We start from the raw sequence: 14305 nt of genomic DNA on the forward strand, positions 1-14305 counted from the left end.
ATTATTAGTGTCCTCTCCCCCCCCCCCCCCCCCCCACACACACACACACACACACACACACACACACACACACATCCCCAATGTATGGGGAATTTTTCCTTCCGCTGACCACCAATGTAAAGGAAAATTTTTCTTCTCGCTGACTACCAATGGAAATATTCTTCTAGCCCCCATCCCCACCATGTCCACCAACGTAAGGGGCCTCTGTCCACAAAAGGAAGAGGCAGTGCATTACATAAATCTGATTGCTACATACTGTATGATGTGCTGTATGTTACATACTCCAGACCACTGCACCCTGTATGCAGTGCACCACGGTATTTGTTTGAGGCTAGGTTCACAATAGGCCAATTGCGGTGGCGTTACCATTATTTTTTAATGGCGCCCCAGTCGCGCCAGGCAGATCGCGCATGATCGTGGTTGAAAACAAATGTGCAGTGCGTGTCGTAAAAAGAGGTCTAAGTACCTTTTTTCAGCAATTGCCACGCAAATATAACCCCATTGAAATAAATGGGCCACGTGGCAATTGCTGTGTGCAATCGTGCCGATATGTGAACCTAGCCCAGAGTGTTGCATGTAATGGAAGACATTTTGTTTTAACCCCTTCATGACTGAGGCCCTTTTTTCAATTTTTGCACCCATGTTATATTCCACATTTTAGGCCATTTGTTGCTTATATATATGTCTGTGAGAATCTTGCTTGTGGCCCCGTTATTAAGGCATATTTTGTGGTACATGGGCAGTATGTGCAGTGGCTAGTGTGAGAAGACTAAGGCTCTATGTAACGATGCTCCTAAGCTACGCCTGTTTTTCCGCCATGGAACATGGCGCCGATTTAGGTTATTTGGTGTGCTCAGGGAGGTTTACAGGCTTTTACAATTCAAGCAACACCCCTGGGTGGATGAACTGTTTGTCAGGTATTCTGTATTCAAATGTAGAGGAAATACTTTAATATGCAGCCAATCAGTGTCAGATATCTGAAACATGATGTGCATCATCCGCACACTACAATGCTTGTGTACAGCAGTTTTAATATTCACATATAAGCCATGACTGAATGAAGGTCTATGAAAATCTACCAAGTAGCCAAACACTAATTTAGAAAATGACAAGGTTGTTTCAATGTTACTGTTTATAGGGTTCCCGTGCCCTCTAAGAATCATATACAAGGGGGGAAATGTAATTACCTGCACGTGGCCACCCCTTAACCCACGAATGTTATAAATTAGAAGGAATGACCATGAGCAAGAACAAATACATTCTGCTCCCATGGAATAGTGAGGGGAGGTGCAGATACAGTACTGCTCCCAGAGCAAATGAAGAAAACAAGTAATTTGGTCTAGGAGTCTAATTCCTGCTGCAGAAACAGAATGCGAACAGGGTTAAGTAATACTTTATATTAAGAGATCAAAACAGAGTACCTTTTAAATAAAATGGCATATCTGAGAATTAATCCTAACATTTCTATTATTAGCAAAGCCTCCAATTCCAATTTTGACAACATATACTGCATACATTTTTCATTAAAAAGAAATATATATGAATTGTGTGAACAGAACATAATTAAAAAGATGTACACCTTCTATAAACCCAATGACACGGATGTGTTACTCAAAATCTGAAAGTATACTGAATCAGCATTACAAAAATAATCACCTAAAATGAACTCTGACAAGAGAGAACACATTACCATAGCTCCATCTAGTGACCGATATTAAACATTTCAATAAAAAGGAAGAGATTAGATTTGTGACCTCAAAAACATTTACAGTAATTAAGAAATGTAGTTTAAACTCTTAAATGATCAGAGGCAATAAATTAAATAAATGCCATTAGAAGCTCAAGCTTACCCCAGGAGGAGAGTCAAACATTTGAAAATGCATAATGAGATATTTGGTTTGTTGAGGATTCAGGAAACAGACTTATCTAGTGTTGGCGAATTTGTTGTGCACTTGTGCAGTGTTCCATTACTGGTAAAGTGGTAATAGAGGGCATGGACAATAATGGGAACGCATAAGAATACCCATACACTATCAACAGGGGACATTTTTCAACTTGGCCGGATCATCAGAATCTTTTAAACTGTCACATCCCTGATTTCTAGTGCACATTAGGGCTGCAGCGAACTATTATTTTTATAATCGATTAGTTGCCCGATTATTTTTACAACTAATCGATTGGTTGTAAAAATCTCTCTCTCTTCATTCCTAAATGCCTAAAGAGAATTGTCTCTAAATTGTTGCAAATTAGCCGGAACCACCTGGAGGACAGCTAAATATCCCTGAAGTGCTTAGCTGACTTGAGGGTATGAAGACGAATTATCTTTGTGCTACTTTAAGATGTGCTCAGGAAGAATATGCAACAGTTTGGAGGTCTTTTCATGTCGCAAATGCTAAATGTAATAACTGCGCAATTATGCAAAATGTTACAAGGCATATGCAGTGAGTAACAAACATTAATATGTTGCAAGAACACTTAGGCTGGGTTCACACATGGGCGTTCGTAATATGCGAGTTTGATACGCGTTTCGGGGCGCACGTTTTTACCGTGATTTGCGAACCACGAAACGTGCGTCAAACGCGCGTTTACGAAAGATATCCGGCAGTATCCTAATAGATACGCGCGGAAATATGCCCTAAAAGAAGCTCCTGTACTAGTTTGGGCATAGGGTGTTTTTCAGCGCACCAAAACGCACTGAAATACGCCCAGGTGGAAACCATGCCCATAGGAAATTATGGGATTTCTCTGCTTGAGTGTTTTTCAGCACTTCGATCAGCGCTGAAAAACGCACACTGCCCGTTCAGCATGCGTCATCGGAAGCCCGCCCCTCAGGGGGGCGGGCTTGCGATGATCAGTCCAAGATAAGCAGATTGTACGTTTTTTAAATTACTTTACAACCATCGCAAGACTATGGTCTTGCGATGGTTGTAATGTGTATGGCCACCTTTACAGATAGGGTCAAGCAGCTGTCAGCATCAGCTCTTTACTGCCGATTGCAGACATTTAAAGGTGACCACCTGACAAATCAGAGATGCCTACTTAGTATTTTGACAGACAAATCTGTACTTCATTTCCAAGAAGTAACAAAAGACATTGGGGGGCATTTATTACTTTTGTTGCATTACAAACCACAGCTAAACAAAAGCAGTGAGACAGACAGAAGGTTACAGCTCGAGTCATGAATTCCTTAATCGGCTGCTCTCAACTAGCATTGCAACAGAATAAAACCTGACCCTGACCATTTCTAGATTACACAACAGTTAAGAGTGAAATCTGTCTCATCATCAGCAATAAATCTGTTTCAGAAATTAGCAAGCTGTGGTACTTGGTTACCCAGGAATTCAGACACACAGATCTATAAACCTGTTGCAGAGACTTTGCTGAATGAGAGGCAGCCTGATTTGTGACCAATGATGCTTGCTAAATGTCCCCCATTCTTTTTGTAGTTACTTGTGCAATAAATGCATAATTTTGAGACACTAAAATTACATAACTTCCATATAATTCTGCAAGTCAAACCTAAACAACGATTTTCCTATGGTTCCTGATGGCAGTGCAGTCTTGACTTCTAAATAGAATATATTAGAGTGTAACTGTACTGCACATGTTCCCAGCAACCCCCCGCCAGTCCCCATTTCAACAAGATCTTGGTTCTATTGCCTCCTTGGTGCCACACAGCTTTATCTCTATTGAGCCCACAGAGAAGTGTGAACATTGAACAAAGATAGCTGCAAGCAGGCACTTTTGTGCATTTACACTTTAACTATTTTGTCTAAGTTTCTGAACTGGAAGGGCTGCTAATACATTAACTGATTCCCCAAAACCAAACACTCGCTAATTTGTTGTCTGTAACCTCCCTTATTTAAAATATCCTGTTAGAAAATTAAAAAAGAAACTTCTGCAGGTGTGAATGGTAAGTACTGTAGCAGCCTCCCAAACACCCGTCACAGCCTAAACCAAAGCCAATTGTGACAGTAGTGTGAAAGCTTACAGCTAAGTCCTGCCTCCCACACATTCCTATATGCCTATCATTGTGACATGAAGCCTCACTGGCCACTATTAAGGTGCGGAAGGAAGTAAGGGGCAATCAGGAACTGCCAGAGCTCTGACCTGATGGGAGGGTTTGGGAGACTGATGTAGGTATTTTCCTAAAACAGTTAATAGCTAACGTTTGGAAATTCTTCATGTTCAAATCTGCAGAACAACATAGCACTGTTTTCTGCAGTCAATGAGCAAAAATGGCAATATATTCTTGGTCCACTCTTTTTCATTTCTTTTTGTTGTATATTTGTGGTGATACCACAAATATACCCCCGCACTGCACTGCTCATTTTTGTTTAAGTGCTAAAAAAAAAGTTATACTCTCCAGAACCACTGAGCCAGCTCTTTGCTTTTCCGGTTTCCGAAGCCTGTCTCCTCCTACGCACGCTGCAGCATTGGAATGTTCCTCAGTGTCCTCATGTTTATACACCGTGTATAGAACGTGATGATTTATGGGACCTTAGACTGCTGCAGAGGAGGGGGAAGAGAGGCTGGAAGGACCGGTCTAAGAACAAGCCAGCTCTGCAGTTCAGGCAAGTATAACTTTTTTTAGCACCTAGACAAAAACGATAGCCCCACTGCAAGGGTTAATAAAAGTTTTGCCCAGATTTCTTCTTTAAGGGAAAATAACATTGAAATTTACAAAAGAAAAATAGGAGCTTACGTAAACCCCCATCCATCAATGGCACTGGCAAACACCACATTGCCCTGGTCTGGAGAGAAATAGAGGTGGGAGTCATCCGTCTTTTCTAAGCCTGCGCTCCAGTCATACACCTGATCCCCTTCTGTTATCTCTGTTGGTGTGTCTTTTTCTGCTCTTGTGTCTTTCTCTGCTCTTTCTTCCAGGACCCTGGAGGTGAACAGGCCTCCTGTCACGGCATTTACCTGAAAAAATAAAGAAGAGGATGGCTCAAGATATCATTTTGTCAGCAGGTGGTACACTGAACTGACGTGGATGTAGTGCTTACCTGCTCCAGTATTTTTTGAAGATGGGCATATGCTTCTTGGGACGACATTTTCAGTTCCACTATCAGTCTATCAATCTTATTGATTACCAGAACAGGCTTTATATTCTCCAGCCAGGCTTGTCGTAATACTGCCTGGGTCTACAGAAAAACACAGAATTGCTTTTTGTAGCATATAACTGTTTAACAATATTTTAGGCCCCAGTTACACCTGTATAATTTTGGTGTGGTGAAATACAGGCAAAACTGCACAAAAAAAATGCATGATAAGAACTAAGCCAATATAATCAACAGGGCTGTACTTGCCCCTGCATTTTCTTCCTGTACAGATGCATTTAATTATATTTATAATGCAAAAAACAGTGTACAAAGGATAGTAACCAAAAGCAATCAATCAAAATCATCTGATATTGCCAACTGCAGTAAACAGTTTAAAAGCATAAAATCTGATTAGTCTGGGCAAATACCAAACATAGCTTTTTGTACAACTGTGTACAACAAAGGCAACATTTCTGACTTCAGACCCAAAGTAACTAATACCTTGGCACCTTTGACACTGCTGTATAAGCATGGAACATGTACTTCATGAACTTTAGTAGGGTGTGCATCTAATGTGTTGGTATATGTATTAGGTCATTCTTGTGAAAACAACTTTGAAATTCTGAATACATTGAGGCTAAAATCAAACTACAACAGAAGCTGAAAATACATTACAACTTTATATGAAGCTGGAGTGTTACTAAATTATAACTTCATCAGCATTTACTACTCACTGTGAGCAGTATAAAGAATAACCAAACAATTCCAGAAGTGACTTATAACTTCATGATTTCATATGACGACATCTACATTAAAATTGCACCATGCGGAAATGAAGCTAACTAGCACAGAAGCTGGATACGAGCCAACCTACAGTACCATTTACATTAAAGTGCCTTCCTACCTCCCCAATGCTGTGTTGTAACCTTTAAAAAAAAAATACCTTTGAGTATGGGGAAAACATTCAGACTTCCTCACCCACCAAGCACTGCATGGTGCCCAGGTGACTTATAACCAGACCTACGGCCTCTAATGAGCCTAGCCATGTGAATATACAGACATTTAGAAATTTAGTATTTGAACCGGATTTTTGAGGAACTCCAGCAGATCACTGGATGAACCACAGGAATTGTAGGCTGTCTGCTAAACATCTACTTGTTTGTTACAAGTTAACTTAAAAAGGCAAGTGCAGGAAGAGTACAATATACTTTGTCCACTACAGCTGTCACACGCCGGCTCTATACCAAGAACTGAGTGATCATGTAAATCTCCGATCGGATAGCAGTGACTGTCCGTCTCTACCGCACAACAGGAATCCCCCCCTCCTCTCTATGTTCCTCCAGCGCTCATTGGAAGGACAGACGGGGGGGGGGGCATGGCTGGCTCTAGAGAGGCAGAGTCAGCTGTCAATCAAGCAGCCAATTGGATCCCGACAATATTGTCAGGATCCTTTCCGGGTGCATATTGCAGCCGTTGAATGACAAAAAGTTTGGCTCTACTTCTATATTTACAGTGAGGACTGAACTATCATATCTATGTATATGTACATTAGAAAAGGATATGGAAACATTTTATTTTCACCTGCAGCATTCACATAATTTTATTAAAAAGAAGTCCAATCATCTGTAGACATTCAGAATTTTAGAAAAAACATTTAACACACATGAATATCTATGATCGTGTGTGTGTGTGTGTGTGTGTGTGTGTAAACATCTAACAAAATTATGTCAGTAATAACTGAATTCTGAAGTCAAATGTGCTGTGCTTACCTGAGGACACACACCTTCCACTGCATCCAGCACAATAATCGCACCATCACACAGACGCACAGCAGTGGAAACTTCTGATGAAAAATCAACATGTCCAGGAGAATCTATGAGGTTTATAAGATATTCTTCATCTCCTAAAAATATAAAAAGGAGAACATTCATTAAAATGCAGGCATAAATTGTGGCTGTTGGGTATAAATTAAAAGTTTAATTGGAACCCTGGTGAACACTCTTGCATTGCAAACACAGAATGCCTGCCTACCTTCACCCCTTTCATTAACAAATACTACCCACAGCAAACCAAGCATTAGCATTTACTTGCACAACAACGCAAGGTACACCTTAAGAGCAAGAAATAAAAATGGTTACAGAAATAACCCCAAGTTAACCGCATGAGTCTAATGTCAGCTTAAAGGAGAATTACGGGGTGAGGGAAAAACACTCACCCCCATAAGTCAAGCCGACCTGCGACACTGAAGCTGTCACAGGTCGGCTCTATTGATCGGGAAGTCAGCGAACACATACTGCTGATCGCTGAGTTCCCGATCATCTCCTTGCAGAGAGTGGTGCATGTCAGTCCCGGCTCCCAGCAAGGATTGCCCCCTCCCCTCTCCGATCATCCAGCCCTGACTGGAAAAACGGACAGGGGCGGGCACAGCTGGCTCTGCCTCTAGAGAGGCAGAGCCATCAGCCAACGGGGTGGATCCTGACAATATTGTCAGGATCTGTCCCAGCTGCTGTGCGGCTTTGCGCTCTCAGGATATAGCGGGCAATAGCCCGCTAAATACTGAATTTTGGATCACTGGAGGACATGTATGTGTTCTCCTGTGACCCTGAAGAGATCTATGGCAAAAAAAGGTTCTTTCAATTTCAAACCTTAATTCCACCCTTTATCTTCTGAGACACAACCACACAGAAACAGTGGAGGCATCATGGCGGCTATGTGATTAGCACTGTTCTCTTGCAGCTCGCAGCTCTGGACTCAGTGTTCATATCTGAATAAAAAGGCTAGAAGTTTGCAGTGTCTACTGGAAATCACGATCTTGTTATGCTAAATGGTCACTTCCAGCTCTCGTTGCTAAAAATAAATATGATTTGCAACAGCAAATCTTAATAGTTTAGTAACTTAAAGCATGTGTAAACCGAACCACTAAAATCTCACATAAGCTTTAAAGGCTAAGTTTACCTTTCTGAATATGCTTCATCTCACACCCATATTTGGGATGTAACAGGGTCACATTGCAGCCAACCCCCACCCCTCCCATATCATATCATTGACAGGATCAGTGAATGCAAAAACTGCATGTCCCATCAGCCACGATGGCAGAGGGACTTGAAGTTCTCAATGGTGAGGTCACCTCACTTGTTGTCATGTCATTCTTCATTCCATCCCTGGTACTGAATGTCTGTACCTTGGGACGGAGGGAGAATCTGCAGGAGGCAGCATTTATAATGCTTTTCTGGCTCCAATGCAAAATAAATAAATAAATAATAATAAATGTATTTTCTTTTCCTTTTATAAAGATGTGTGCATTGATCTTTTTTTTTTAAAAGATGGACTTTATATTTTATTATTATTTATTTTTATATTTTTCATCTTTTTTAATCTACAGATTTCAATAAAATAGTATTTGGTTCTCCTGCCATGAAGGTCCTTGTTCAGGCATCTTCTATTATAGGGCGAGTCCTTTTTATCATCACCTGTGTTGTCACCCTGTCACATGTTCTTCCAAAGGAGGCTACAAGCAGAGGTGCCAATGCACAGGCATGGTCCACTGGTGTCAGCTTTAGGAAACTTGCCCTGAGAAATGTAGACGGCAAGTGGTTGCAAAGCGGCTGCTGAAGATCAGCAGTGCTGATCGCAATTGTTTATGATACACAGTACTATAGCAAATTCAACGTTATCCAGCTAGGGTTTACATATACTTTAAGCCTATGCTCTAAAATGTGTCATTTAGAAATCTGATAATATATTTACTAATATAGTTTTTCCTGTGCTTTCAGAGCGGTCATCACATGTCTAGACCAAAGCAAACATTCTTTTGTTTACATGCACTCATCTGCAGTCCACACTGATCAAGAGTAATGTGTAAAGAGACAATCTGCAGAACTGGACTGGAATAAAAAGAAAGGCATCAAGGATCTCTCTACACATGGATTAGACCTTTAACAGTTGGTTGGCAAGAATCACATGGTACAGGGGAAACAAAGGGATTGGCTTATCCTATACTGGGCTGGTCTTACACGCAGTTTTAGATTTGTGTTCCACTGATTACAAGAGTATAGCACTGAAGACATTTAAACTGTTATGGAAATCAGATGTCTTCCAAGTTGTTCTTGGTCCTGGTTTGCACTACACTGTACTCCTGATCAGTGCAAACTGCATACTAGCTAAAGAGCCAAATGTGACAGGGTGACAGGCCTTGGCCTGTGATCAAAACTCTAAGACACAAACAAATGGTAATAAGTTATACTTTCTATGTCATCTGGTGTCACTATATATCATTTCAAGTTGAAAGAAAAGAGTTGACATTGTCCTTTTTTTTACCGAAGTTATACTGCAGGGAGATGGCGCTGGATTTCATGGTGATTCCTCGTATCTGCTCATCTTCGCGACTGTCCAAATAACGTAACTGCAATTCAATTCATAAATCAGCAAACAGGGAATAACCAACAACCTGAGTTCACCATAGCTTATACACTCCATGTAAGCATTTCAGAATAAGAAAGCGTAGCATACCTTTCCAGCTAGTCTGTTAGAGATGATCCCATTGCTGGATATGAGAGAGTCTGCTAATGTAGTTTTTCCTGGGAAAAAAACATTAAAGAGACCATTGACTGTAAATGTAACAAATGCAGTATCAAGTATCAAGTTTCAGAATTACAGAATACATTTATTGTGAAACACAAAGCAATGTCATTCTAATTTTTGTGAAATACTATGAAACATTCTTTAAAATGGGTGTGTTTATACTGTGCCCCATAAATGACCCCCTAATTTATACAGTAGATTCACAGGAAGGAATCACACACAATCGATTCTCTTCAACATAAATCCTTTATACCAGATAACAGCTATTCTACGGGACCGCACATATTTGTGCGACTCATACTGCCGTGCAAGGGCCATGATACAGGAGCAATAGTTTGTACTAATGATATACAATGATTTGCCATGTACTACCTTATAGGCAGTAATAAAGGAATGATGAACATAAAGGGGTCCGATTGTTCCTTTCTGATCTTCCTTGTATATGAACATCTTCATGCTTTCATTCATAAAGAAAAGCCAACTGATCCATACCAACAGAGACCTTCCCTAGGGACTGAGTATAGCTCAAATTCTGAAAGGAGAAGTATGTGGTGATCGAAAGCTGTCACTGGTCGGCTCTATTGATCAGGTAGTCAGCAAACAGACACCGCCTATCGATGACTTCCCCATCCTCTTCCTAACATTCACAGCTCCTCGCAGGGGTTCCCCCCTGCTCTCTCCATTTCTCCAGCGCTGACTGGAGGAATGGACAGGAGAGTGGGCGGGCACAGCTGGCTCTGTCAATCAGCCCGCGGGGTTAATCTCGACAGAACTGTCGGGATCCGTCCTGACTGTGGCGCTCTCAGCATATAGCAGGCAACAGCCCGCTATATACTGAGGTATGGGTCACTGGAGGACACAGTATATGTCCTCCAGTGACCCTGAGGAGAACTATGGGCAAAAAAAGTTTGCCCCATAGTTTTTGTTTACCTTATTTCTACAAAGGAATCTAAATTACTAGCATAACCGTTGAAAGGAAATCATTTAGCTTTTGCCATAGCCAATAAACTACTTACCATGATCAACATGAGCTAATATACAGATATTCCGAATGTGATCAGCCTTCTTCTGAAGTGCAATTATTTTTTCTAAGCTTACAGGTCCCATTGTGCCAGATCTGAAAACAAGAACACATAGGATTTACTACACCACATAAACAGCATAGTTAATATTACATGCATGCTGATAATTAAGGCCTGTGACGACAAGCTTTGTTCGTGTAAAGGTGCCCATACACCTTACAATTCTAATTATCTGCAGATTTTCTGTGGCCAGATGGAAAAAGTGCAACAGATTGGCCCAGGTGGAGATTACTCCTTCCACACAGTTAAGTGTAGATGGAGGAATCTGTTGCACCTTTTCCATCTGACCACAGAAAATCTGCAGATAATTGTAAGGTGTATGGGCCAGCTTAAAGGTGCCCATACACTGCACAATTCTCGTACGAGAATCACGGGAAATCCCGCAATCGTACGAGAATCGTGCAGTGTATGGAAGGCATGCAACCGTTTCTAATGTACGGTCGCACAACTTTTGCATTTCGAGCATGTTGGAAAACCAGCCGAGAATCGTACGATTTTCGGCTGGTTTTTTTTTTTCCAAAATATTTTTTTTAGGTTTAAAAAGGGTCACCATGTGACAGTAAGAATACAGTACAGTACACGCATTTGTTCTCTTTTTCTTTTTTATTGTTTCTCATGGTTCGTTTGCCAAGCCTCAGGTGAACTACAGTCATCAAGAAGTACAACACGCAGTATAACATGACATTATGCACAGTTTCTTGGTCTTATATATGGACATATTCATGTGAAGATTTAAGAGCGGTGACCCAATGTCGAGATTCCCAGCACATTATTCGGTTATAAGGGAGACACTATATGCTGATCTATGGAGTATGGAGGACCAGAGCTACGAGACATGGCTACTTAATTTAAACATGTTCACATTGGAGGTGAGGAAATTAAGGGGGGATATGATCTCCATGTACAAAATGTTCAATGGTGGCAGCAACATTAGCGATAAACTGTTTGAGATTAACTCCATTACAAAAACTAGAGGCCACCACCCAAAATTGGTGGGAAAAAAATTCCAGCACAAGGGGCGAAGGGGTTTCTTCACAGTTAGAGCGGTTAGGGTCTGGAACTCACTGCCACAGGCGGTGATTTCAGCAAAGAATGTGGAATTGTTCAAGAAACTTTTGGACGATTTCTTAAGTGACCGTAATATACAGGGGTACAGGTACTCCTAGAATTAGATCCCAATAGGTTGGACTTGATGGACTAATGTCTTTATTCAACCTCAAATACTATGTAATTGTCCGCTAGGTACTAGGGGGTTGTAGAAGGATTATGCCAAATATTTATAGTTAAATCGCCTTTCCCTTCCCCCTATTGATCTTCGGCTGGTTTTTAACATGATCGAGAGATGACTGCCGAACGGGCACGCGCACACTGCCCGTTCAGCATTGCAGTCATTGGAAACACGCCCCTCAGGGGGGCGGGCTTGCGATGATCGCAAGTACGATCTGCCTGTCCAAGATGGGCAGATCGTACGTTTTTTTAAGTACTTTACGAAAGTCTTGCGAGGGTTGTAAAGTGTATGGGCACCTTAAGACAGGTTTTGCATCCCCATAGAAGTCTATATTAAAAGGAGAACTATGGGGTTCTATCTTTTCTTTATTAATGAGAATTAGAGTAAATTAAATTAATTACTTATTTAGCCTAGGGAATGCATTCATTAAAAAAAGATAGAACCCCATAGTTCTCCTTTAATGCAAACCCACTTGAAGTTCACCTGTGGATGGATTGTGAATAGTCTCAAAAGCATCTCAGACTGGTGTAAAAACGATGCCATCCACACAGGTCCTTATTCACACTTAGCTTCATTGCATCTCATTAATTTTAGATAACACTAAGGCCTGGTTCACACCTGGGCGTTTTACAGCGCGTTCCTACGCTCTGTAAAACGCTCAACATGTGAAAACCAATGATTGCCTATGTGCATGGTTCCTACCTGGGCGTTTTACAGCGCATAGGAACGTGCTGCAAAATGCACTACGCCCAAAGAAGTACAGGAGCTTCTTTGGGGCATATTTGCTGCGCGTATCCATTGGGATACAGCATGGTAGCCCTCGTAAACGCGTGTTTGTTTTTTTACCGCGAATTTATACGCCTAGGTGTGAACCCAGCCTAAGGCTTCATTCACACTTGCGTTTTTATGCCGAGATCGGTCTACAAAATCTGTCAGGCTAGATGCTTTGCTTAAGCTTCTAGATGCTTAAAATGACGCACGTTTACACGCGTGTGTGTTTAGATGCATCTGTTGTTTGTCCAGTGAAGTAGCCAATGAGATTTATGAATAAAATGTGCATAGCTATTCAGCAAAACTGCCTCTACATATTTTGAGCACATAACCCTCCACATGCCATTTATAGATATTTAACCTTTCTTAACACAGACAGTGTGCACATCTCTGATCAAATCTGCCAGCACAGTACAGACACGCTTATTTATGGTACTTCCCGTTATACATAGTTACATAGTATTTGGGGTTGATTAAAGACATACATCCATCAAGTCCAACCCATATAGGTCCACGCATCATCTCATTCTTAGGGATACTGGTATCCCTGGATATTACGGTCCCTCAAGAAATCGTCCAAAAGTTTCTTGAACAAATCTACACTCTTGGCTGAAATCACTGCCGATGGCAGTGAGTTCCAGACCTTAACCGCTCTTACTGTAAAGAACCCCCTTCGCCCATTGTGCTGGAATTTTTTCTCCACCAACTTTAAACATGTCAGTAGCCTTGTCTCATAGCTCTGGTCCTCCATTTCCCTAACTAGTTAGGTTGCCCTCCGCTGGACTCTCTCCAGTACAAGGACATCCCTTCTTAGTACCAGCGACCAAAACTGGACCGCGTACTCCAGATGTGGCCGAACCAACGATCTATATAGAGGCACAATTATAGACTTGTCCCTGCAATACATCCCCTTCTTAATACAGGACAAGACCCTGCTAGCTTTGTTTACCGCAGCCTGGCACTGCAAGCTACCATTCAGTTTGCGGTCTACAATGACCGCCAAATCTTTTTCTATTTCTGACTTCCCTAGCGGCATACCCGGCATCCACGGGGATTCCGGCTAAATCTAGTTTGCTGCACATAGTTTTGGTAATTGTGAAGTTGATTGTATGGTCACATGGTAGTGTGTATGGAGCCCCTGAGGCTTGGTCTGTAAATGAAGATAAGAATCAGACTGTTACCTCTTATTCTCCAAGTCAGTGACCACCAAGAAGTGAAGAAGCAGAAGAATGACAGCTCGGGGACACTTACTGAGACAAACCATCCCCTGCACTTAACCAGACAGATCCCTTCTCCGATCCCTGCTACAACATAGTTACAACACATAATACATAGCAAGAAAGTTGTCCCACATTTAGCCAGGTCCAGGCCAGAGGCGTGCACCATCACAGCGTGTCACATGTCAATAAGGCTCCACCACTGTGACACCCTGAGGCAGCCTCTGTCACTCACCCTCACTCCACTGACAGCGCCGCTTATCCAACATGTGCAGCCTATACCCGGAAGTCACTCAGCTCCTCGCGTACTCCTCACTCGCCGTGCACTTGACGTCATCACGCACCCGGAGCGCGCTGTTGACAGGACGCCGGGGCGTTGCT

The 14305-nt window shown here is 41.8% G+C and overlaps 1 protein-coding gene across 1 annotated transcript in view; it reads right to left on the bottom strand.

Moving 5' to 3' along the window:
* Positions 1–14249, bottom strand: part of EFL1 (elongation factor like GTPase 1) — a 266637-nt gene extending 252388 nt beyond the window's left edge. The window contains exons 1-7 of the mRNA XM_018576711.1: positions 14160–14249; positions 10643–10743; positions 9555–9622; positions 9363–9447; positions 6815–6948; positions 5010–5147; positions 4706–4926 (exon numbers count right to left, since the gene is read on the bottom strand). Coding sequence (XP_018432213.1) covers positions 4706–4926; positions 5010–5147; positions 6815–6948; positions 9363–9447; positions 9555–9622; positions 10643–10733 — 737 coding nt within the window. The 5' untranslated portion in view covers positions 10734–10743; positions 14160–14249. The remainder of the gene's footprint in view (positions 1–4705; positions 4927–5009; positions 5148–6814; positions 6949–9362; positions 9448–9554; positions 9623–10642; positions 10744–14159) is intronic.
* Between the last annotated feature and the right edge of the window lie 56 nt (positions 14250–14305).

Source organism: Nanorana parkeri, unplaced genomic scaffold (genome assembly GCF_000935625.1).
Source record: "Nanorana parkeri isolate BGI_ZX_2015 unplaced genomic scaffold, ASM93562v1 scaffold74, whole genome shotgun sequence".
Taxonomy (NCBI): domain Eukaryota; kingdom Metazoa; phylum Chordata; class Amphibia; order Anura; family Dicroglossidae; genus Nanorana; species Nanorana parkeri.